The following is a 22,545-nucleotide window of genomic DNA, read 5'->3' as shown; positions in this document are numbered from 1 at the left end:
CAGTCTCACGAGCCATCTTCAGAGCTGCCATCTTCAGAGCTGCGAGCCATCTACGAACCCCTGCTTTAGACTAATGGACTTTATACCCTAGAATAACATTCCTTTAGACCACTGAATTTTAAATCTTGAAACTCCATTATATCATTGTCAATGCATGAGCCAAGAATTTGTTTGCTGCAGTTGCTGTGAAACCTGCCTTGTTTTTGTAAACAGGTATTTAGGAATTGTTTAAGTGTGCTTACACAGTAGGCTACTTCGGTAAAATTGATCCTTAACTTGATTGATTTATGCCTGGAATGTTCCCCCTTACATAATTGCCTTTTCACAGGCCTTCTATATTAAATATGTATTAGCGTAATCTTGCTTTAGTCACATGTTCTGTGCATTAAGATCACTCAGTTGTGCTCAGGCGTGAGTCTTAGCAACCTCTCCATTTACATACTAAATAACCTCAGAGTGGAGTGATGATTTTTTTCTGGTCTCATAACTCATGATTTTGGAAAAAAAAAATAGTGAAGTGTCATATATTATATAAGAAATGACATATAATATGTAAGATGAATATATTTGCAATCAAATGTGTTCTTTAACTGTTCTGTTTTAATTAATTGTATAGGATCAACTCCTCAGCAGTTAAGATCATTTTGTTCCAAAATATCATTCAATGTTGTTTCCTTCCTTTTGTTGAGACCTAATTTATTCGATATATATTTTTCATAAGCATGCAGCTTTGTATGCTTGAACACACTGTTAAAGTTAATCTACGACTGAAATATGCAAACCTAACGGATTACAGTGGTTGGTAAACACGATAAATGTGTGAAGACTTTCGTCTGGCGAGGGTGAGGTTTCTGAGGACATCAGTTAGGAATGTAAGAGCTAAACTGCGTAGGCGCATCCTAAAATGCTCAGCAAGTGGGAATGCAGATGTTTCTTGGCTCCAGTTACTCCTCGTTATCTTAAATCTTTTTCTTCTTATGCCCCTACAAGCAGCAAACCACATGGAAAAAAAACCCCCACATAGATCGAGGGACGTTCTTAAAATCCCCCCCAAAAATGTCAGATCAAAATTAGTGTCAACTGAACCATTGACATTCACAAGAATGTTGGTATATCAAAAAAGTCAGATGAAAAATGCTTATGAAGATTTCAGCGGTGATATTTTGCTGTCTTAAAATATTTTTTTGAATGGGTTATGGTTTGTTCCAGTGTAAGCACTGATATGCTGAGAGCAGCGATGCATCACTCTCATTTGTTTCTAAACATTATTTGAAACTAAGCTGCTATTTCTCATATTTTTCTTGTGTTATGCTCGAGGGGGATTTCTGGTCTTGCTGTCATTTTCGTAAGCCACAGCACTTCTGAAATAAAAATGCAAGAATTGTCTTTCCTATCGCTCCAAAATCATGTTTCAGAGTCACAACAGAGAGATGTATCAATGGTAATTGTACACTGGTTTTGACACCATAGTGCGAGAGACAGAGAGGGAGTGAGAGAGAGAGTGAGAGAGAGATGGTTTGGGGGCAGCAGACAAGGTTACCTAGAGAGCTCTCTGCTTTGAGGGACATTTCCTGACACATGAACGTTTGTGGTGGAGAGGAGAGTAAGAGGATTTCAGGGTTACAGGGCAAACACACACACACACACACACACACACACATTCAACTGAGACATAACTCTTTCTGTCTCTCCTTCTCTTTCTGTTGCTATGTACCAGAGAAGCTCCACACACTGCCACTCACTCTCCGCTTCATAAAGTACATAGAGATGACCCTGCTGGCTATACAGCATATTAATTCTTCAGTTATGGCTAACCCTTTAACCTAATAAAATCTGACACATGTACATTTAATGTAGAAACATTTATGTTGAAATTTCGTAACCTGCAATACCATAAAAAAAACAATACAATAACAATCACCACTGTGGTTGGAGCCAAAGTTTAGTTGATTTCAATTAATGTGAACATTCCGTTGACTCCTGTGTGGCATACCAGTGCTTTTTAAATGATAACTGTTAGAGCTTTTTACCAGTTATACCACAGTTATTTCCTGAAACAAGCCTCATAGTTTGTATTCATAGCACTACGCCCACTACATGTGTTTCAAGTCTAATAAGGCAAAACTGCCAGTAACTCTACCCCTCTGCGACCCCCCCCCCCCCCCCCCCCCCCAACCCCACAGACTCTTATGAGGTAGAGTTCTTTAAAGTGATTTTATTACATATTCATGAGACTGTGAGAGTTCATCTCCCGTCGGTCAGTTTTTACACTGGATTTAATATGTGACTTGGGAGACCTTTAAAGGGTATTTAAATATTTATTTATTGCTCTGTATGTTACATGCTAACTTATATGAGAACTAATAATCCATACAATTACTGTCCTGTAATAATAGGAGAAGTTCATCAAGTTTTCATCTTTTCCCAGTGTGTTCTACCAATACACCATTGTTTCCTTAAACCTTACTTTCCAGATAGCCACTGTAAGAGGCTCTCCACTGTGATTACTAAGTTTCAAGGTGCTAACATTGCCATCCTTAGCTTGAAAGAATGAGTCTGAATTATTTTTTGTTTGTGTGCATCATAAATTTATGTATAAATCTTGAAAGATTTATGAGAGATCTGAGGGATCAAAGTTGAAGCTTGCTTCTCATTGGCCTCCATTGGACTACAAAATATTCAATGCGAATCCTAATGTTTCATGTGAGTGTAGTTTAGGGGAAAACAGAATCCAAGGCCAATCAGATCTCATCCCAGTGGAGGCCTTGTACTGTTTGCTTTCAATCAAAATCTTGGTATAACAGCTAGAATATCACAACTCAGGCTTATGGGATCCCAGGATGTGCAGAAACCTGAGGAGGGGAAAAATGGAAAATGGTCTCACAGTGTACTCAAAGAAGTATAAGAACTGAACCGGTCGAAAAAAAAGAAAGTACCTTCACTTTAGATCACGGTTCTTTAACAAGGCTGTATCTGGTCATTATTGCTTATTTGGTGTGACTCCCACAGCAGTATACTGTAAATATCTCTTGTTAGACCAAATTCTCTCATTCTTCCTCAGATTGTTCTTGACACCTCCTCGGAATGTGCCAAGACTTGTCGGAGAGGGGAGGCAGCCAAGGGTTGAGCTGGGACAATAATGAAACACAAATGCCTCAACTGAGCCGACTATACAGGAAATTTCTCCAGTGACTTCCATAATTAGACTTGTGTTAACACCTTAAATTGATGCTCTTTTAAATCCTGCCCACGGCTAGATTTAACAATCACGAAAGTCTTTTTTCATCATCTTCATGGTTGCATAAAGATTTCCGATACCAGCTGTAACTATTTCCACCAGAACTTTTGCAGAACATTTGCCTATATCAAGAACAGTAAATGAAAAATATGTTTGTTTTATCTTGATAGTGTTATTGTTCTGCAGAGACTGTTTTGAGGTCTAGCCTCTTAGCAAATTATATATCCCCACCAGTTGACTTGAAGCTCAGTGTCAACCAAGGCTTTGAAGTCAGACTAAGAGAGAGCGAGAGAGAGAGAGAGAGAGAAGGAGAGAGAGACTGGGGGAGAGAGAAAGACTGGAGGGAGAGAGAGAGAGAGAGAGAGATTGCTAAAAATAACCTTGCTTTATGTAACTGTGCCCGTTTTTAGGCACAGCGACAATAGGTATGCGAATCCTCCATGTATCCCCATCATTTCATTCCTCTCCTTCCTCCATCCCTCCTTTTCTCCTTTTAAGTTAAATAATTCAAAGGGCAAATGTCGGAGAATGTGAATGAGACACGGTTTTTGAATTACAGTCAAAAAACCAAAAAAGGATGGACAAAAATGTCCCAGCGACCCTGCGTGACATTTACCCAGTATTCTCTCTGCTCCGAGTTGCCCTACCGCAGAGGCATCAGATCTCACCTGTTAATTCGTGCTGATTGTTACTGATTGCTTTCATTATGGATCCTTGGGATGTAAATTTGTTGCGGTTTCAGAAGGGAAAGGTTGGTTACATCTGTAGTGAAAAGAGAGGTCTCCTCTGTCCAAGCTGCTTGGAGACATTCGCTGTTGACAGCAACAGTTACGTTAGAGCTGCAGTAACATAGCATAACATTAGGTAGACTCAACAGGATTTCTTCATTCTGTCATCTGTCAGTATGAGGTAGTGTGAGGCATATCCTTCTCTCTCTCTCTCTTTCTCTCTCTCTCTCTCTCTCTCTCTCGCTCCTCTGCAGTGTTTTCAGATTTAGCTGCATGGCTGCTTGTCCTTTCTTATGCATTTTCTATTTGGACCATGTAAAGAGCTTGTTTCAGATAACTAAGTCTAGTATATTCTATGGCTCTATTTACACCTGGCATTAAATATCCATATGACTGGAGAGCTGATCTTGTTAGACAGGTGTAAAGGAACATAATCTACATTTTGACTTGGTTTTGACTGGATATGCAGAACCACCTCCAAATCTGGAAGAGGACACAATGTGGTCACATCTCAGATTAATGTAAATGTATAATCCTCACTAAATCGCTGACCGCAGCTTGTGTTATCTAGCGAGGCAGCTCACAGTCTGCAGTGTTAACTGGCATTGCTTCACGTAGCTGTAAAATAAAAAAAAAAACAAAAAAACAGCTGATACATGGCCAGTTTAGGGTGCAGCACACTCAAGCGTGTAGCAGCAACTGTGCTTACAGTTTTCATCGACTGATGGGTCTGCCCGAGTTAAAATGGACAGTCGCTATAGAAACTGGACCATTTCTGAAGACTGCGCTAAGAAAATATAGGAAATAAATCTGCTTATCTTTACCCCAATGCCTTACTTAATGGGAAGGAAATGTAATTCTAATAAGTGTAAATCCAAAGGCCTAGACTGGCTGACTCTCCAATTACAACTGTCCCCGTCCAGATTTCAGCTCTAAGGTCTATAATCCTACTCAGTGCCAGGACATTTGTCACGCTATAAAGTAATACAGACCTGATTTTCATTTTCATTCTCTTTTTCTCCATTCCCTTTTTCCCACATTGTCCCCATCTTTCCCCCTCTCTTCTTCTTTTTCTTTCTTTCTTTCTTTCTTTCTTTCTTTCTTTCTTTCTTTGCAGGGATTGGGCAGGGTGTGCCAGTGGTGGCGTTAATTGTAGAGGGCGGGCCAAACGTGATCTCTATCGTGCTGGAGTACCTGAGGGACACGCCCCCCGTCCCCGTGGTCGTGTGCGATGGAAGCGGTCGCGCCTCCGACATCCTCGCGTTCGGACACAAATACTCAGAGGAAGGAGGGTGGGTTTGTGACCATACATGAGTGGTGACAGAGAGACTAGGCAAGCGATGGAGTGAATAAACAATGCATTAGTTATTTACATAAAGAAAGGAATCACTTTCAGAACAGAGGAACTGTTTACATGGCAAGGGCTTGTCATGTTATTCTCAGTTACACTTTCAGTAACTCTGTCTTGCTCCTTTGCTCTCTCTTCTTCTGTCTGTCCCTCCCTCCAACTCTCCTTCCTTCCCTCCCCCTTCTGTCTCTGTGTCCCCCCCCCTCCTCTCTCTCTTCATCTATCTTTCTCTTCTAGGGTTATAAATGAATCCTTGAGAGATCAGTTGTTGGTGACCATTCAGAAGACGTTCACATACAGTCGAACTCAGGCCCAGCACCTTTTCATTATCCTCATGGAGTGCATGAAAAAGAAAGAACTGGTGAGTCACTTACAAAACACAAAGCCAAACACCAGTGTGTTGAACATGACCCTTGTTTGATCGAGGGAAAAAAATGTCATTGGTGATATGACACATCAAAGCTCTGTAAAAGTTTCACTGATCCTACATAACCTTATTGGGATACCATATCCCCATTAATTTAATTAATTAGTGCTTAGGGTGAGAATCTTTTAATTGGAAAACCTATCAGAATCACTTTCAGTGGATCCAAGATGTGGTAATAGATAAAAGAGTAGCTTAAATCAGTAGAGATGTTGAGAAGCCATTCATTCCTTATGCTGCTCTATTAATCGTGGCTCTGTCCACAAGTGCCCCACTTTGTTGACAGGTTTGGTTCTTGCTTATTGAATGTATGCTCATTCAAAGCTCTCATGGTTTCCCAGCACTTATGAACAGTCAGTCATTATTACAAATTAGTTGGAATCTCACAGAGACGTTATATAAGGTCTCCCTTGGGCATTTACCTTCTCAGGAGTCCTGATTAAGTATTCATAAACGGTATATGAATGACTGCAATAAGTCACAAAGTGTGTAATGTAGCCTCAGCCATAGATTACCACAAATGGACTTAACAATTTCCCATACATAATAAGCATATTATGCAGGATATTCAAACCATTATATTACTGTGTTATGCAGAGTTCATAAAAGTGCTATCATTCTTTAGTAGGGTGCCTTCCATTCAAGGAAGGTAAGACGAAAAAAAAATCCCACCCCACTTTATACTTTCTCTCTCCAACTACACATTCCTTTGTGTCTGTATGTCTTCAGAGTTTATCCTGTCCAAGTTTGCATGTACTGCAGCGCTCTGTACATCTGCCCCGATAAATGTCATCTTGACCGTATTGACATGACTGAAGCTCCCTAAAGTGATGGCCAGACATGTCTGAATCATTGTCACTCGCAAAGGAAATCAGAGTGACTTCTGTCCTAACTACTGTCGGGTGAATGCTTTCCAATAGAGAACAGCGATATGAATAATGAAAACACGTGTGCAAACACACGTGGGAACCGATGGCTTGATCTTCCTTACTGAGATAAAGAGAAGTTTGGATTTCTGGTTTACTGATTACTATAGAATCAGTAATATAGTGTGTCCTCTACTTCAATCGTTGTGCCCCACGTCTATATACGGAACACAGATATTCTATTTATAGAATCCACTCTCTGCTATTGGTTGCATTTGGTGGAAAAATGTTCTATCTGCATCTAGAGCTCATTACCAACTCTAGCACGTTGCATATTGCCTGCAGCATATGCATAACGTGTAATAAATTTCTTGGCTTTATTGTCATAAATAGTGCACTTAAGTGACAGCTTGTAAACACATATGAATGTATTCAATATTCAAGGCAGCGCTGGCGCACAAAGGCACTTCAAAAGTGTCTTTGACACCCACATCAGAATTATTTTACCTCTCATTTTCAATGTAAAAAGGCACACGTGCTCATACATTGCATTTATGTGAACGGATCTCAGCTGGATATGCTTGCTATTTCGTGGTGATTTGCACTTTTGAATATTAGTGATGGTTGGTGTTTTTTTATTATTGTAATTTTTTTTTATTAAATTCTGTTTTTTTTTCTTGGTGATTTAACCTGTGCTACCTTTCTGTTTCTCCATGTGGATAGCTTTCCCTCATTAATATGTTGTTAAGTGTTATTTTAGTTTGTGTGTGTTTTTACAGTCTCCATTGGGTTCTGAGGTGACCTACACACAGTGGAGCAGAATATTAACATAGAAATGATCTTCATCTCATTACTTTAGAGTAATTACAGCTAGGAGCATGTGGACAGAAATACCACATGTGCATATAGACAGACACTCAGCGTGGTGGTATATTGTATGACAGATGAGTTGACCGATGTGAACGCAGCATGGCCACTGGATCCCAGCAGGATTCAGAGACAACTATAGACCACCATAAGTACCACGCGCATACAGAGTATCTAACTACTGATAGAACAGCTTAAAAATCAATCCCAAACTTCCCTGGGGGGAGGGGGGGGGGGTGTAAATACCATCAAGAGTGATGGTTAGGCTATTGAGCATCAGAGAACTGCTTCTGGATCAGTCTTACTACAGTTTCTTCACAAGCTTCAAAAGTGTTGCTAGAATTGTCTTTAACTGGGTGCCCATATTATTGTTACTTTTTACCTGGTCCCTACTTAGATGGTTAGTTAAAAAAAACCCTCTATTTGGGAACATCTAATAGAATCACTTCAGGTTACTTTAACAATAAATCAATAAATCAAAGTTGTCACATTACTGGTGTTATGGAACAAAAAAAGCACTTATATATGCTATTGTAAAATGTATTCTGTTCTCTTGTACAATAAATATGGATTACTCCATAAATGTGTACCACTCCATTTTGGTAACTGAATATTAAGCAATTTGCACTTTAATGTGTCTTGCAGTCAGGTTCCATTAGACATATTGAATGAAATTGAAGTTGAAAATCATGGAGTTCGTAAAACTACAACATTTCCCTGCATTAGCCAGAAATCTGAAGGGACCACTTAAAGTGTTGCCTCTGCACAACACTAAATATTTAATCTCAAGTAATCTTGTCCATGTTCTTAGTGCACCCACATAATTCACAGGCTGTCTGAAACCCATTATCAGGCAATGTGTGATGCAATGTGTGCCCCAGTGTGATGCAATGTGTGTTCCATTGTGATGTCATAGCTCCTAACTTGCGGAATACTGAATATTTCGATATTCAGCGATTCCCTGATATCACACCCGGATAACTTAAGATGGCTTTCTGTGTGTAAGTTTGCATCCAGTGCTGTGATATAAGTGTTTGTCACAGCATTATGTAAGTGAACAGTGTACATGGCGTCTTTAGAGTGATAGCCCAATCGAATGGTGCATCTGGAGCCTTTGGATTGACATGGTGTAAATGAAAGATGTTTACAAATCCTCTGAAGTGACATGTAAAAGAATGCTACATATAACGGTTCTTCAGATCTGGTCCTGGTTTTCATATCGCCCAAACACTGTGTCTTTGATTAGCGGAGGAGTGAAAACACCTATTTCTCAGGTCAAACTCAGCCTTGGATTCTAAAACGAGAACAAGGAACACCAGGACTACAACCCTTTGAGAACAAATGTCAAGAACCCAGCTTCACATGAAGCCTTTGGGTTTTACACACAATATTTAATATTGTGTTGCATATGAAGAGCTTGTTGTGACATAGCATAAACAAATGAATGACATTATTTGTAACATATGAACAGTGTGTTTGCAGCATTTGGAATCTCATGATTAACCTGTTCATAACGACATGTAATTTTGCACGTATAATTGAGTAAGGCGTTAAAAATTTCTTTACCTATTTCTTTACCTATGCGGCTGCCAACCTTTCACTCTGTGAAAATTTACTGCGTTGCCAAGCATTTAATAAATAAGAAAACAGCACAGATTGGCACTAAATTTCTGATCAGTTATCTTCTGAATCAGAGAGAGATTGCTTCATCAAGGTTCATTTTGCAATCCAATCTGAGGCAGGACAGACAAAATACACCGTACTGTTCCTTACCCCCCCCCCCCCTCCCTCAATCCTGATTGGTGTCTTATCTCTATTTTATTTTTGGAACATGATTCTATTTTTCAATCTCTTTTCTCCACAGAAGCCTGTATGTTTTTCACAGCAAGAGAGAGGGATAGAGGAATGATTCTATTAATCAGACTGACAGACGGAGGGGTTCTCCTCTGCAAACCCCCTCTGAGAGACATTTCTCTCTCCCTTTTTTTTCTTCCCTCACTTTCTATATGAAGGAGGCTAAAAAATCGTGAAGGATTACCAAAAAAATCACATTGGAGGCACAGATATGCTAGCCTTCAGTGAAGTTTTGGTCTCTGGCAAGCAATTTCTCTTTTCTCTCTCTCTGTCTCTCAGAAAACAGCTGTGGCATTTGACTCTTACCTGGCCTGGTATGCCACATCATGAATATGTGAGTTGTTCTACTTCATGTAGAATTCATTAGGTCCCAGCTGCTACATCTTGATGCCTGTCATGCCCAAACACACTGACTCTGACACACTGAGTTATCTCACCCTCCAAATCCATATTACAACCTCCCTAATGACACTATTTACATATTACCAGCAGTAGGACAATGTAATTACTGTGTAGGTACAAATTCCTGCATTCCACCAACATAAGCAGCCATCAGATTGTTAGTGTGAGTAAAATAGGAGTTTAGCGTGGCAATAAATACACACCTAGAATGTACACTGTATTTGTACCGAACAAATACTCCGTTAATGGGGAGATTTAATTTGAAGTGGGCTTACTTAACCTAACAGTAAAGGATGTCAAGTGTGGCTTAAAGAGATGAAGTACAGTCTCAGTGGTGGCATCAGTGTTCTCTAAATGTCACATCACCCTGTGAAATGTTTCTGCTCCACTGCACCCATAGGAGACAGTTGGGAGTAGACTCTGCCATTTACAGCTCTAAAATATTCCTGACAAGATCATAGACTACTTACCACGTCACCTTTTTTTTTTTTTTTTTTTTATACGGCCGTTCTCTCTTTTTGTCATTCCTTTTTCTTCGAGATGAATTATTGATTGACGCGAACTGAGGGTCAATCAGTAATTCCGTTAACACAGAGGGATGAAATTGGTGGATGGATGCTTAGGTGGTCGGATGAAAATCCAAATGTACAGATGAAATGATGGGTGGATTGGCAACCAGTTGGAGAAAGGGGGGGGGGGGTGAACAGATTGATAAGCGTCAGGGGAAAAAATGTAGCCCTACTGCAGATGTTACGTACAGTAAATAGGCTGCAGCTGCAGTGTTGGAAATACAGAACTGGGTCAAAGAGACCGTGGTGTTCACATCCTTGGGGATTCGGGAGGTGTGGGAGTAGGGGGTGGGTGGTTTCTACCGATAAATGAAGATAAATGTTTCCCCATCAGTTTGAACCACTGAAGCGTACAGTATTCCGGCGTACGCAGCACGAATGAGAGCAGCTTCAAACACATCCCCGGCTCCCAGGCCCTGACAACTAAAATGAAATCATTGCCTTCGCTCCTCATGCATAATTTCATTATCAACCAGAAATGCTAGTCTTCCTTAATTGATCAAAAAAATCTGTTCAATTAGCACGGAAGGTCATACAATGCTGTGAAAAGAGGGCCGACTTTTAGTTTGATTAATTTCTCGCAAGGTTGTGAACGGAGACGTGATTCGACATGCCAATCATCCAGAGCATTTCGATTTACATTTCAGTTTTAAGTGTGGGCAGGATGTGGACATAGCTCCTTACCATAATGACCAGGCTGTAATACTTTCACTATACATTTCCAACAGCTTGTTATGAACATGTATGCTAATTACTTATTGTTTCTTATGATGTGCTTTAATCATGTATTTTAGATTGATCAGCAGATTCATATTTTCCTATAATGAGTCATTATAATGGTGAGCACATAATCAGCATAATAATAATAATAATAATAATAATAATAACTACTACTACTACTACTAATAATAATAATAATACATGATAAACAGTTGCAAAGGTGACCAAATTGACTCTCAGCACTTCATAAAATATAGAGTGAATTTAATACCAAATATTTTAAAAACTTAAAAAAGCACTTTCTGGAAAGACTCTTTATTTGTGTCAACAAAAACAAAATTGTTAGAAAATGATTGTAAGCAGAAGTGCGGTAAAAAGTAAAAACATACGCTGAATTAAAGAATAGATAAGGGCAGACAGAAAATCTCTCTTAGGAACAACATCTGTTTGGACACGTGGAAAATATATCTGAAACTGTTTGTCTCATTTCTCTCTCTGAACAGCTTTTGCCTTTTTGTTTGGACGTGGAGGCATGGTTCGTGACGGGAGATTAGTATTTCATGATTTTATAGGATATCTGGATATCACCCCCTGGCATCTGATGAAAGACAGTCTCCCATGCTATCAAGCTAGCAAGCAGCCAACTAATAACCAGATATTGGTTATTAGCTGCCTGCTAGCTAGTTTGAGAGTATTTGTTTCTTTGGTTGTTTTTCTTCAGTTTCCAGCTCTCTACTTTCCTACTTGTGTCCCTCTGCATTCTTATATTAATATCGAAATTTTAAGGGCTATACAGTGTGAAAGGCTTCAAACTCTTTTCATGTTTATCGCAGTCAACATGGCTGAAAATGTTTGCTAACTCTGACATGTCTTTATTATCCATCACTGATAGAATGTTTTAGGCGTGTTGTGTTTGGTTGTGTTTGGTTGTGTTAAATTGTGTTGTTTTCAGTTGTTGTTGTTTTATTTTTTTCTGGGGAATATTGATTTCACAGAAACTAGTCAAGCCCTTGTATTCAGCCAAAATGAACCAAACCCTCTAGCCTCTTTGCCTTGTGTGATTGCACTACCCAGCTTCATGCCTAATCCTTAATAGCAAGCACCGATAAAATCATGCTGGAGAAGCAAAGAGACAAATGTCTTATTCTGCCCTTGCTTCCTTGAATGAATTGGAACAAACTGAAAAAAGAAAAAAAAAGAATAAGAGTTCAATTCCAATATGTAGCTTATGCACTCTTGTAATTACCTCATAATGCATGAAACATATTAAGCTACTGATAAAGCCTTACCACACATGATTTTTCCTTTCAGAGAGACAAAAATTTGCCAACGAGTTGTGAGTTTACTTACATTTATCATGCTCCACAGTCCTTTAAAACATTTCTGCCATAATCCAAAGACACAAACTCCCTTTTGTCTTGCCCCAAAGAAACCTGATTTTGTTAGGAAGAAATGTACTTGTAATTGCATGGCTATGTTGGTAACCCTGAAGCTTTTGCATGCTTGCAAATGAGTGTGGAGCTCACCTAGGCTATGTTAAATGATGTCCTTTGAGAGACCTGCAGGTAATTTAGATACACATTATAATCATCTTCCTAAAGCTACAACCTCATCAGTCAATGACGATTCCTTTGGGTCAACAGTGATGTGAATATAGATAGATGCTAATGTATTTCTCTTCCTTAATCAGCCTGCAGAGTTAAATCGGTTTCTCCACTTATTTCTGTTTAGAGGATGCTGCTGCTGTTGCTAGAAGTAATGCGAAAAAGACATATTCTCTCTGCTTTTTGGTTATATGACCTACTCAATATTTTTAGTGGTGAAATAGAACAAGGCAACCATTTTTGATAGACTCACACTGACACACACACACACACACACACACACACACACACACACACACACACACTTTCTCATTATGATGATAATATAAAGCATCATTGATTCCATTGTTATGCACCCTGACCAACCTAAAGACTAAGACCAAGGCCTAATCTCTGATAAAGAGACTTGGATCCATAGGTCATGCCACTGATACCCTTCTCTCTGCAAGGTTGAGCCTACACACATGAGGTCATCAATAAAAGTCCGTGCAGTAATTGCTTTCACAGTCCACACACAGTTCTTTATTGTGGAGTAGAAAGGGCTTAGCAGATAGGATCATATCCCATTTACACTGCAATTTGACACAAAGAAAATGGGCTCCTGAGGGGAGGCCTGTATGTACACATACACACACACACATACATGTGAGCATAGACAAGTTGTATATACAAGTGTATTACGGGTTTTTGGTGGATTGTAGTAAAGATACAGTATTGGTTGCTCAGGTGCAGACACTTACACATGAATACACATTCCCACATCAGGTGTGGTCTTAATGATAACGCGCACACACACACACACACACACATTTTATGCCTGCTGGAGAGAGATAAATAGCCATGGAAGGTTGAAATGAATGTATGTACCTTACAGAGGGGTGTGTGCCTGTGTGTGTTTGTGTGTTGACATGTAAAAATGATGGCATATCATCTGTGTGGGCACACTTCATGAACACTGGCATAAATGTGTATATTGTCGTTAGCATTGCTACCATAGTAACCCAACAAATTACCAATGACTGACAGATTACTTCATGAGAATACCTTGTGCAGAAAGACAATGCACTGTTCTGTGCACTATGGGATTGGATCTTGAGTTATGGATTAGATTTTATGGTTAAGTGAATGCACTAAAAGAGCTCATGAATTTTCCAGTCACACATTTCCCCTGTGCAGTGCTGTAAGATGTCCTTCACATGTTCACAAAGTTACAGTTTTACAGAAGCTTCAATGTTTCATTACTTGCAGTATTCAAGACTTTCTGTTCTTGGTTTCTGTCTTCTGACACATCCCATGGAACAATAGTTTGGGAATTAGCCTCATTTGTCACACTATTCAGTCCGCATTAACAACTATGACCTTCACGTGGAGCTTTTTGTTCAGGATAAAAAAAAAAACTGCAGTTGTGGTTTAATCTGTGAGGTCATTTGGTGTTTTTGAATTATGATGTGGTGGTCTAGACTGTCTTTTTCACTTTCACCTCTCTCTCTGTCTCTTTCTCTCTCTCTCTCTCTCAGATTACAGTGTTCCGGATGGGTTCTGAGGGACACCAAGACATTGATTTGGCCATCCTCACAGCACTTCTTAAAGGTTTGTGTGTGTGTGTGTGTGTGTGTGTACGTGTTTCTGTCTGTGTGTGTGTTTTGTATGTGTTATCTTTTTATCTCACCTTCCTTTTCTCTCAGTTGACATGACAAGTAAGCCAACAACAATGCTTTTATTCTCTCCCGACTCCAAATATTTACAGTGCCACGTGAAACGTAAAACATCAATCAAACATCCCAGCCCCCCCACTATAACAGGAGACATAAATTCACTCTGACACTCGTGCATCCGCATTTGAATTTACAATGTCATAAATTCATCATCTTCACCCTATTGCCAAATCCAGTCACAATAATGAATTCAAAGTAGGAATAATAAGAACATACCCTGAAATGTAAAGCCTGGTGACCTAATTCCAAAGCCATATCTGTAATAGTTTAACATCAAACAGAGAAGGTTTATGTCAAATTTGAAGGATAGCTCCACCCACTCTACTGTTTTGTCATGTACTATACTCTACTGTACATCGATACCTCTGCTATTTTGTCTAGCATTCTCCATCGATCCCTGCTGCAAACAGGGATATTGATGTGGAGCAGAGAAAAGGACAGAGCTCCAATGATTTCTCTTTTTTTAAGACCTAGTTTGAAATCCTTATCAGAAAATCTTTTTTTTTTTTCCAGCAAATTTATTTTTTCAAGGATTTCAGGCATCACCCTGGAGATCTATGAAGCTCTGGCTTTTGCATTATTCATAACATGCAGTGCATCTGAAGAACTATTTAATCTCTCTCTCTCTCTCTCTCTCTCTCTCTCCCTCTCTCTCTTGTTCTCTCTTATGCCCCTTCTTTCTTCACCCCCCAAACCCCCCGGCTCCCCAGATGACATAAGTTAACGCATGTGATAAGGAATTTTGTTTGTATCCTTAAATGACATGGAAAATACAGCTAAATTTGAAGTATCCTGTATTCTGAAGAACAGCTCCTCCTTGCTATGTAGCAGTACTGTCAAGTTACAAAATGTTCGTGCAAAAAAAAAAAAAAAAGGGTGAATTAATTCTGATGGGTTGACATTATTATAACACATTTACATTATATTATATTATCACATTTTTCAAACAAAAGAATGAATTTGTCTGATTGTCAACACGATAATTCACTGTAGCATGACAGTCAAACGTATGTTACCATAAGCCAGAAAATCACTGATATCTGATATAATCCTGTTCTGACATTTTCCCTCAAAAAACTGACATAATATAATTGCTATGTTATGCAGCGTCTACTTTTTAGGATGGTCCAATCACGTCCAAACATTAAGGACATTCTGGGTCAAATCAGCATCGTCTCAGATTTTGTTCAAAGTTTGTCTGTATAATGTTTGGATCCCAAAACTAAGGCCTGTAAAATATTTTTGTTCAATTCCAATGTTTTTATATTTGTTCGACCCGTTGATATTTCTCAATTTTCACACACACAAAAACGACGTATCTGGGAGGCCATGTTTGGGCAAAGTATTATTCCTAGCCTCACCAAACTTTGTAGGATGGAAGACAAACATGTTCTCAGTGTGAGTGAACCATTAAAAGTTTGTGCTTCATTCCTACTGATTTTATATAAGGCCCTAGATTTGGAAAAAAAAGTGCAAAATTCCTAAATGACAGCGATATTGAGGATATTATAAACCCATTTTTTGCACCCATATGGTATTAATCATTATCTTTTCTTCAAATATAATCTTTTATTAATTGTATGCCAATATTTGAGGTGTCTACTGCTAATGGGCATTTAGTTGTAAAGAATAAAACAAGGCGTGATAGCATTTTTCAGTCATTTTCATAAGACCAAAATGGTATGTAAGGTAGCTAGTAGGAACATGAAAATGTATGTGGAAATAGCTTAATGTATGGCCATTTAGTCTACAAAGTGCCAATGTCATTCCATGCTCTCTTCATAGATAAATACACATAGTTAACAGCATTGTTTTACCTCTAGGAAAAAAACGTCCATAATGAAGAAGCAGGGTCTCCTACTTATGTGTGTCCCAGCCTCTGAAATATTGATTTGAGTAAAGAACTACATGTTTTCTGTAGGCTCTTTTTACTATATGTCATTAATGCAAGCTATATACTTGACTATCAGGGCCTCATTACAGAAAAAGGCATTAACTCTGATAGATGCTATATTCAATGGAGTATTTAATTTTATATCCCGTATTTAAAAAAGAATAATATACTCATTCATTCATTCATTCATTCATTCATTTTCTAAGCCACTTATCCTAATTAGGGTCATGGGGGGTGCTGGAGCCTATCCCAGCGCTCATTGGGTGAAACGTGGGGAAAGACCCTGGACAGGTTGCCTGTCTATCGCAGATGTAGCAAATTGTGCACTAGAAATTACATGTCACAAAAACTATTATCCTTTAAACATATAACTTGAACAACAGGACTGAATTGGGTACATGCTTGGTTTTCTTGATAAGTGGAATCCCCACATTCCATTATTCAATGACTGGTGGCTAGAAAGTGTTCAAAGGCCACTGCAATATCTTCACATGAGAGGGCCATTTAGGATACCATTTATTCCTCCTTATACCAGAGGTTTTATGAAAATATTTCACTTTTTTCAGTGTCTAGGACCTTACCAGAGACACGATTCCCATCTCAAATGCCCTCTATTCCAATGAACATACTGAAAACATGTTTATCCTTTATTTTTTACAATTCTTACACAGAAATTCAATATTCATGCAGATACTGAGGCAAAAAAATGTAATCCTGAAATGTATGTTTTCTGCCATAGGTAAAATATCCCTCAAATTTATGTCTATTTTTGTATGAAGGAAAATGGAAGCACATTGACACTTGGTGCCCTTAATAACCATACATCAATCAATTTCCATGCACATTTTTATGATCCTACTACCTACCCCAAATACCATTTTGCTCCTATGAAAATGACCAAATTATACTTCCAGGCCTTGTTTTATTCATAATATCCTCATGTCTATTGGTGGTAGAAACCTGAAATATTGGCACAAAATTAATAAAAGATTGTATTTGGAGAAAAAATAGATTGATATCATATTGATGCTAAAATGTCTCAATATCACTTTCGCTTAGGAATTTTGCACTTTTTTTCAAATCAAGGGCCTTATAAAAGTAAAATGGCATGCAGTACAGGCTTTTAATGGTTTTGGCATGCAGAAAACATGTTTGTCTTCCATCCTGCAAATTTGGTGAGGCTAGGAACAATACCTATCAAGATATTAATGCCCAAACATGGCCTCCCAGATAAGGCAGTTTCCAGGCTATAAAAATGAAATAATATCAAGGACTTAAAAAATATGAAAACATAGGATTTGAGCAGAAATATTTGGGACCCATTCATGATATAGACACGGTTTGAACAAAATCTGAGACGGAGCTGCAACAACTTTATTTGACACGAAATGACCCATTACTCTTTGCCGTAATAAAAAGACATGGTATCTGTGATAAATAAACCTTTCATAATTAGTGCTAAATGAAAATCCATGAGAAAAAACATGTGTTACCATAACAACAGTAAACATATCTCAACTGCCCTAGTGTCTCTTTCTTTATTTAATCATACAGAAATCCTATCCTTCAGAACTCTTTATGGCAGTAGAGTACATCACATAAACAGGCCATTTAATACCCTCTCTAGGAAAGAAGTGGCATTAGAGTGTCTTTCATGAACTGTGACTGGAACTATTGGATTCATAAAAGCAGGCAACAGTGTAGTAATCAGTGCTGTAATTGGACTGACTAATGCCCTGAACCTTAGAGATTATGAAGTGTGCAAGGTGTTCACGAGAAAACTCATATTGCTCGATTCACATTCAGACACGAGTCAACGTTTTGGGTGACTTGAATTGTAATGAGTTGTGAGTAAATCAGACACAGAGGGATGGAATTACTGAGCTCTGTCTGCGCTTTTGTGTGTGCTGGTAATGGGAACTAGACCACTTAAGAGTTCTGGCTAATAAAACCCAAATGAATGAGACAAACATAGAACCCCTTGTGTCATAGCGTATTTAGGATTGCTTAAATAAAAGGAATAAATGGATCAACTCAGGGTTTAGTTGTTGTCACAAAACAACTTTAGCAAAGCAAAAGAAAAAAAAAAAAAAAAAAAAAAAAAAATATATATATATATATATATATATATATATATATATATATATATATATATACACACACACACACACACACACACACATACACACACACACACACACATACACACACAGATATATATGAGTGTGTGTGTGTGTATGTAAGTATGTATGTATCAGATAAATACCAATATGAATCAAAATGACAAAGTTTCAAGCTACAATCTTCTTCCTCTTCTTCTTCTCTGCAGGGGCCAATGCATCTGCTCCTGACCAGCTGAGCCTGGCTTTGGCCTGGAATAGAGTGGACATCGCACGCAGTCAGATCTTTATCTATGGACAGCAGTGGCCGGTACTACCCCACCCTGTCAGATGAGCTCTGTCCTTATACACAATGTTGTCCTATAGCTTGTGTTGGCTTGTGGTTAGGTCTGCTAACCTAATATCTGATAATATTTTATAAGTATGACAAAAAGTTCATCAGCCTTTATTTACTTGTCACTAGGCATATATCAGAAGTTTGGAGATTTAACTTGCTCAGGCCTGAGTCCAGATTTAATGCTAGGATTTCACTTGCGTTTACCTGTGTCCAGGTGGGCTCTCTTGAGCAGTCGATGTTGGATGCACTGGTGCTGGACAGAGTGGACTTTGTGAAGCTGCTAATTGAAAACGGAGTTAGCATGCATCGGTTTCTTACACTTTCCAGACTGGAGGAGCTGTACAACACGGTATTACAGCTATAATTCAATTTAAGCATTCTAACACAACCATTTTTTAACATACATGTAAAGGAATGTTACAACACTGACAACAGCTCACCCACTAAAGTAGAACACTAGTAAAGACTTGAAGACAGTCGTCTGGTGACGGATATCTTCTTGTTTCATAACCTTATGAAGGGAAGATTTTTAACACAAATATGTATATATATATATATATATATATATATATATATATATATATTTATATATATTTTTTGTTGTTGTTGTTGTTTTGGCTTTTTATAGAGGCATGGACCATCCAACACACTGTACCATCTTGTCAGAGATGTGAAAAAGGTACGAATTCTCTATGCATGCAGCTGTGTGGGTGTGTTTCTGTGTACTTGTGTATGCATGGGTGAGCATGGGTATGTATGTTTGAGTAAGTGGGCGCGTGTGTGTGTTTGTGTGTGAAAGAGAGCGATAGAGAGATAGCGGTAGTTTACGGCTTTCCTTGCTTTCTCTTCCTTTTTTTTCATGTAGATTGCTTACCTGTATGTTCAGTCAAATCTCCTAGTTTAGACGGCGCTTGATATTTAGAACTCTCCGTCTTTGTCTCTCCTCTGTTTGTAGCTTACGCTTTAATCATTGTCCTGTTGTTTTAGGCTTCAGTCTCTTGTTCAGTAGAACCAGGTTAATATATGTTGTATTACAGCCCACAAATATGTTTCATATCATTCTATAGCGTGATAGATAAGTTTGCAACCTTCACAAAATGCATAGACCTTTTGAAGCAAAAGCTAAAATGTAAGTTTCGGTCCTCAAGGGAAAATATCCTTGCTTAGAACTGTGTATATAAAACCAAGCGCAGGATGAGCAAGAAAAGACTGTTTTAAGTTAGGACAGCAAATGTTTCACAGCCTTCCCAACCAATGTTGTACTTGTAACGTTGAAGTCCACCTGAAAAATATACCCAGAAAACAGATATAAGTATGAATGTGAAAAATGCCTTTGTGGACCAAAAAAAAAAAAAAAAAAAAAGGCAACGTTATGAGCTGCAGCCAGCTCTATGAGCCAGTGGGAATTTATGAAAAACGTACAAACAAAACAAAAACAATAACAAACAAACAGAAGAAAACAATGCTGGAGGAGAGTGTTTCGTGCCCACTGACTCTTACAACGTCAGGTAACAGAGAGAGTTAGAGGTAACAGGAAGACCAAAAACTATAATGTGAACACAGATTAATATTTATAGTGATTTACTAAGATAGAAAATAGCTGATATCTGATGTAATCCTAATTGCTACATTATACAGTGTCTTACTTTGAAGGATGGTCCTATCATGTCCAAACATTATCCTTTGCCATAAAAAATATATGGCATCTATGATAATGAAAACGTTTATAATTAGCGCTCAATGAAAATACATTAGCAATAAAACAAGATATTGAACACTTAAGATCGCTTCTGCCTGATGTGTGTATTCTGAATAATCTAAGGCTGAATACATAAGCATTTCTGAAGGTCCGTTATGAATAAGAACAAAAATATAACAGTAGAAACTTACATTTTTCAGCACTGTTCACCTTTTTTTTAAAAAAAAAAAAAAAAAAATTTGTCTCTGAAATTATCAGAAAAAAAATATCATTATAGTCTCCCGACTTCACCATGACAGTAAATCAAGCAATTTATCAGAATCCAATTTGTTATGTAAGTAATTCCCACAGACACGCTAGGAGTAAATTACCAGGTCGCTTACTGCTGCAAGAGTTCCATATAAGTGCAGAAAAAAATATTAATCCTTTAGGGCCTGTGGTCTCTGTGAGTATCACTGAGGAAATAAGGCCCTTTTGTTGAAAATTCTTTTACCAAATATTTAAGCTGCCGTGTACCTTGTATTATTAGTCAACATTACTCAGAATTTGGTCAGGACTGAGTTCAAACACTGTAGCACTATTTCAAAATACACCACGTTTCATGGTCAGGTTAGTTTGGAATCTCCAACATCTTGATTAACTTGGAGCTAGTCTTCACACTCTTAGCGTTGATTGGAAAGAAAAAAAAAAGATAAATGTGCTTCACTGGGGAAGGAGGCGTCTTGTCTTTTGTTTTACGTTGACGTGTAGCTAATCAAATTAGCTTGCAGTTTTGTCTTCTCTGCAAAGTTGTGTAAAATACTATAGTCTGAGTACAATTGGCTTCAAAGACAGACAGCGTTGAAACAGTGGAGAAAAAGAGGCATAGTGTTAAAACAAAGGAGCGAGAGAAATAAATGAAGGTACAGTATGTGATTTTATCTGGACCCTTCAGGCAGTCGTGCAGTTTAAGTGTAAAGCCAGGTACAGAGCTGAATAGATATTCTGGAAAACCCCCTGAAAAACTTAAAGTATCTTTCTTAGGCATTCACGGTCAGAGGTGCTATTTTATAGCCATAGTAACATACAGCCATCTGATCACTTCAGAGAGCAAATTGTTTCAGATCAATGCAAGTAGACAAAAGCATCATGTCTTTTCATGCTGTTCCAACTGACATGCTTTGCCTTGCTTGCTTGTTTGCTTATTTATTTATTTATTTATTTATTCATTTATTTACATGATTCCAGAGTTAGGTTCTTGTCCACTCCGTCAATACAGAAGTATTTGTTGATGTAAAATAATTACCCCAGTTTACTGGGATCAGTGTCAGTGCTGCACCGATAGCCAGAGATAGGGGCTGCTTTTTAATCTCAGTCTTACGGCATGATGAAAAATCTGATGGTAGCGAAAACCCTCTAGGGAGATTTCGCCTGAAGTGGCGGATCTAAATGAATGCGCTTAATTTCGCTAAGGTTCCTTTGGATATCGCAATCTTGCCGCCCCAAACACCAACTCTTAGATAAGAACAAGCCCCCCCACCCCCCCCCCCCCCCCGCCCCCTTTCTAGGAATGATAATTAGCATAGGTAGAAAAACTATCTTGAACTTAAATTGGCAAAATGAGCTATTCAGATTTGACATTCATCCCTCTCTCCTGTCCTATCTTTAATTTCGTATTCCTTTCTCATCCTTTCTTTTATTCCTCTTCACATCCAATTATCTCCCATGTCCTCTCCTTCCTTTTGTGTTATCCTCTTTAGAGAGTCATTACCTTTTAATAGCGGGTCTAATATGGCATTATCCTGATTTTACACTGCAGTAATTGTAGTGGGGTGCTTGGTCTAAATTGGGGGGTGTCGTTGTTTTTTTTCCCTTTTTCTTCCCGTGAACCCCCCTCTCCTTTTGACACTGTCTCACTGACCTTGTGTGTTCTTTCCAAGCAAGAGTATCCAGGGTTCAGTTGGATCTACCTAAAGGTGAATCAGTTAATCCCATTTCTTTGTATTCCCTTTAGCAAATGTGTGTGTGTGGAACTGTGCGTGTGTGGAACTGTGTGCGTGCATGTGTGTGTGTATGTGTGTGTGTGATGTGCGTGTGTGTGTATATGAGTGTACATGGTTGTGTGAGTGGACATGTGTGTGTTTGCATTTGTGTGTGTGTGTGTGCGTGCGTGTGTAGAAG

At 38.5% G+C, this 22,545-nt stretch overlaps 1 protein-coding gene across 3 annotated transcripts in view; it reads left to right on the top strand.

The window, feature by feature from the left end:
* Positions 1-22,545, top strand: part of trpm3 (transient receptor potential cation channel, subfamily M, member 3) — a 100,761-nt gene that overhangs the window by 62,181 nt on the left and 16,035 nt on the right. For 2 of the 3 annotated variants that reach the window (XM_030791189.1, XM_030791188.1), the window contains exons 7-12: positions 5,084-5,258; positions 5,552-5,675; positions 14,138-14,210; positions 18,559-18,659; positions 18,901-19,035; positions 19,315-19,365. In XM_030791189.1, coding sequence (XP_030647049.1) covers positions 5,084-5,258; positions 5,552-5,675; positions 14,138-14,210; positions 18,559-18,659; positions 18,901-19,035; positions 19,315-19,365 — 659 coding nt within the window. Of the gene's footprint in view, positions 1-5,083; positions 5,259-5,551; positions 5,676-14,137; positions 14,211-18,558; positions 18,660-18,900; positions 19,036-19,314; positions 19,366-22,304; positions 22,341-22,545 lie in introns of all 3 variants that reach the window. The other variant, XM_030791187.1, reaches the window with a different exon arrangement.

This window comes from Chanos chanos, chromosome 14 (genome assembly GCF_902362185.1).
Source record: "Chanos chanos chromosome 14, fChaCha1.1, whole genome shotgun sequence".
Taxonomy (NCBI): domain Eukaryota; kingdom Metazoa; phylum Chordata; class Actinopteri; order Gonorynchiformes; family Chanidae; genus Chanos; species Chanos chanos.
This window is presented reverse-complemented; position numbering and strand designations above follow the sequence as displayed.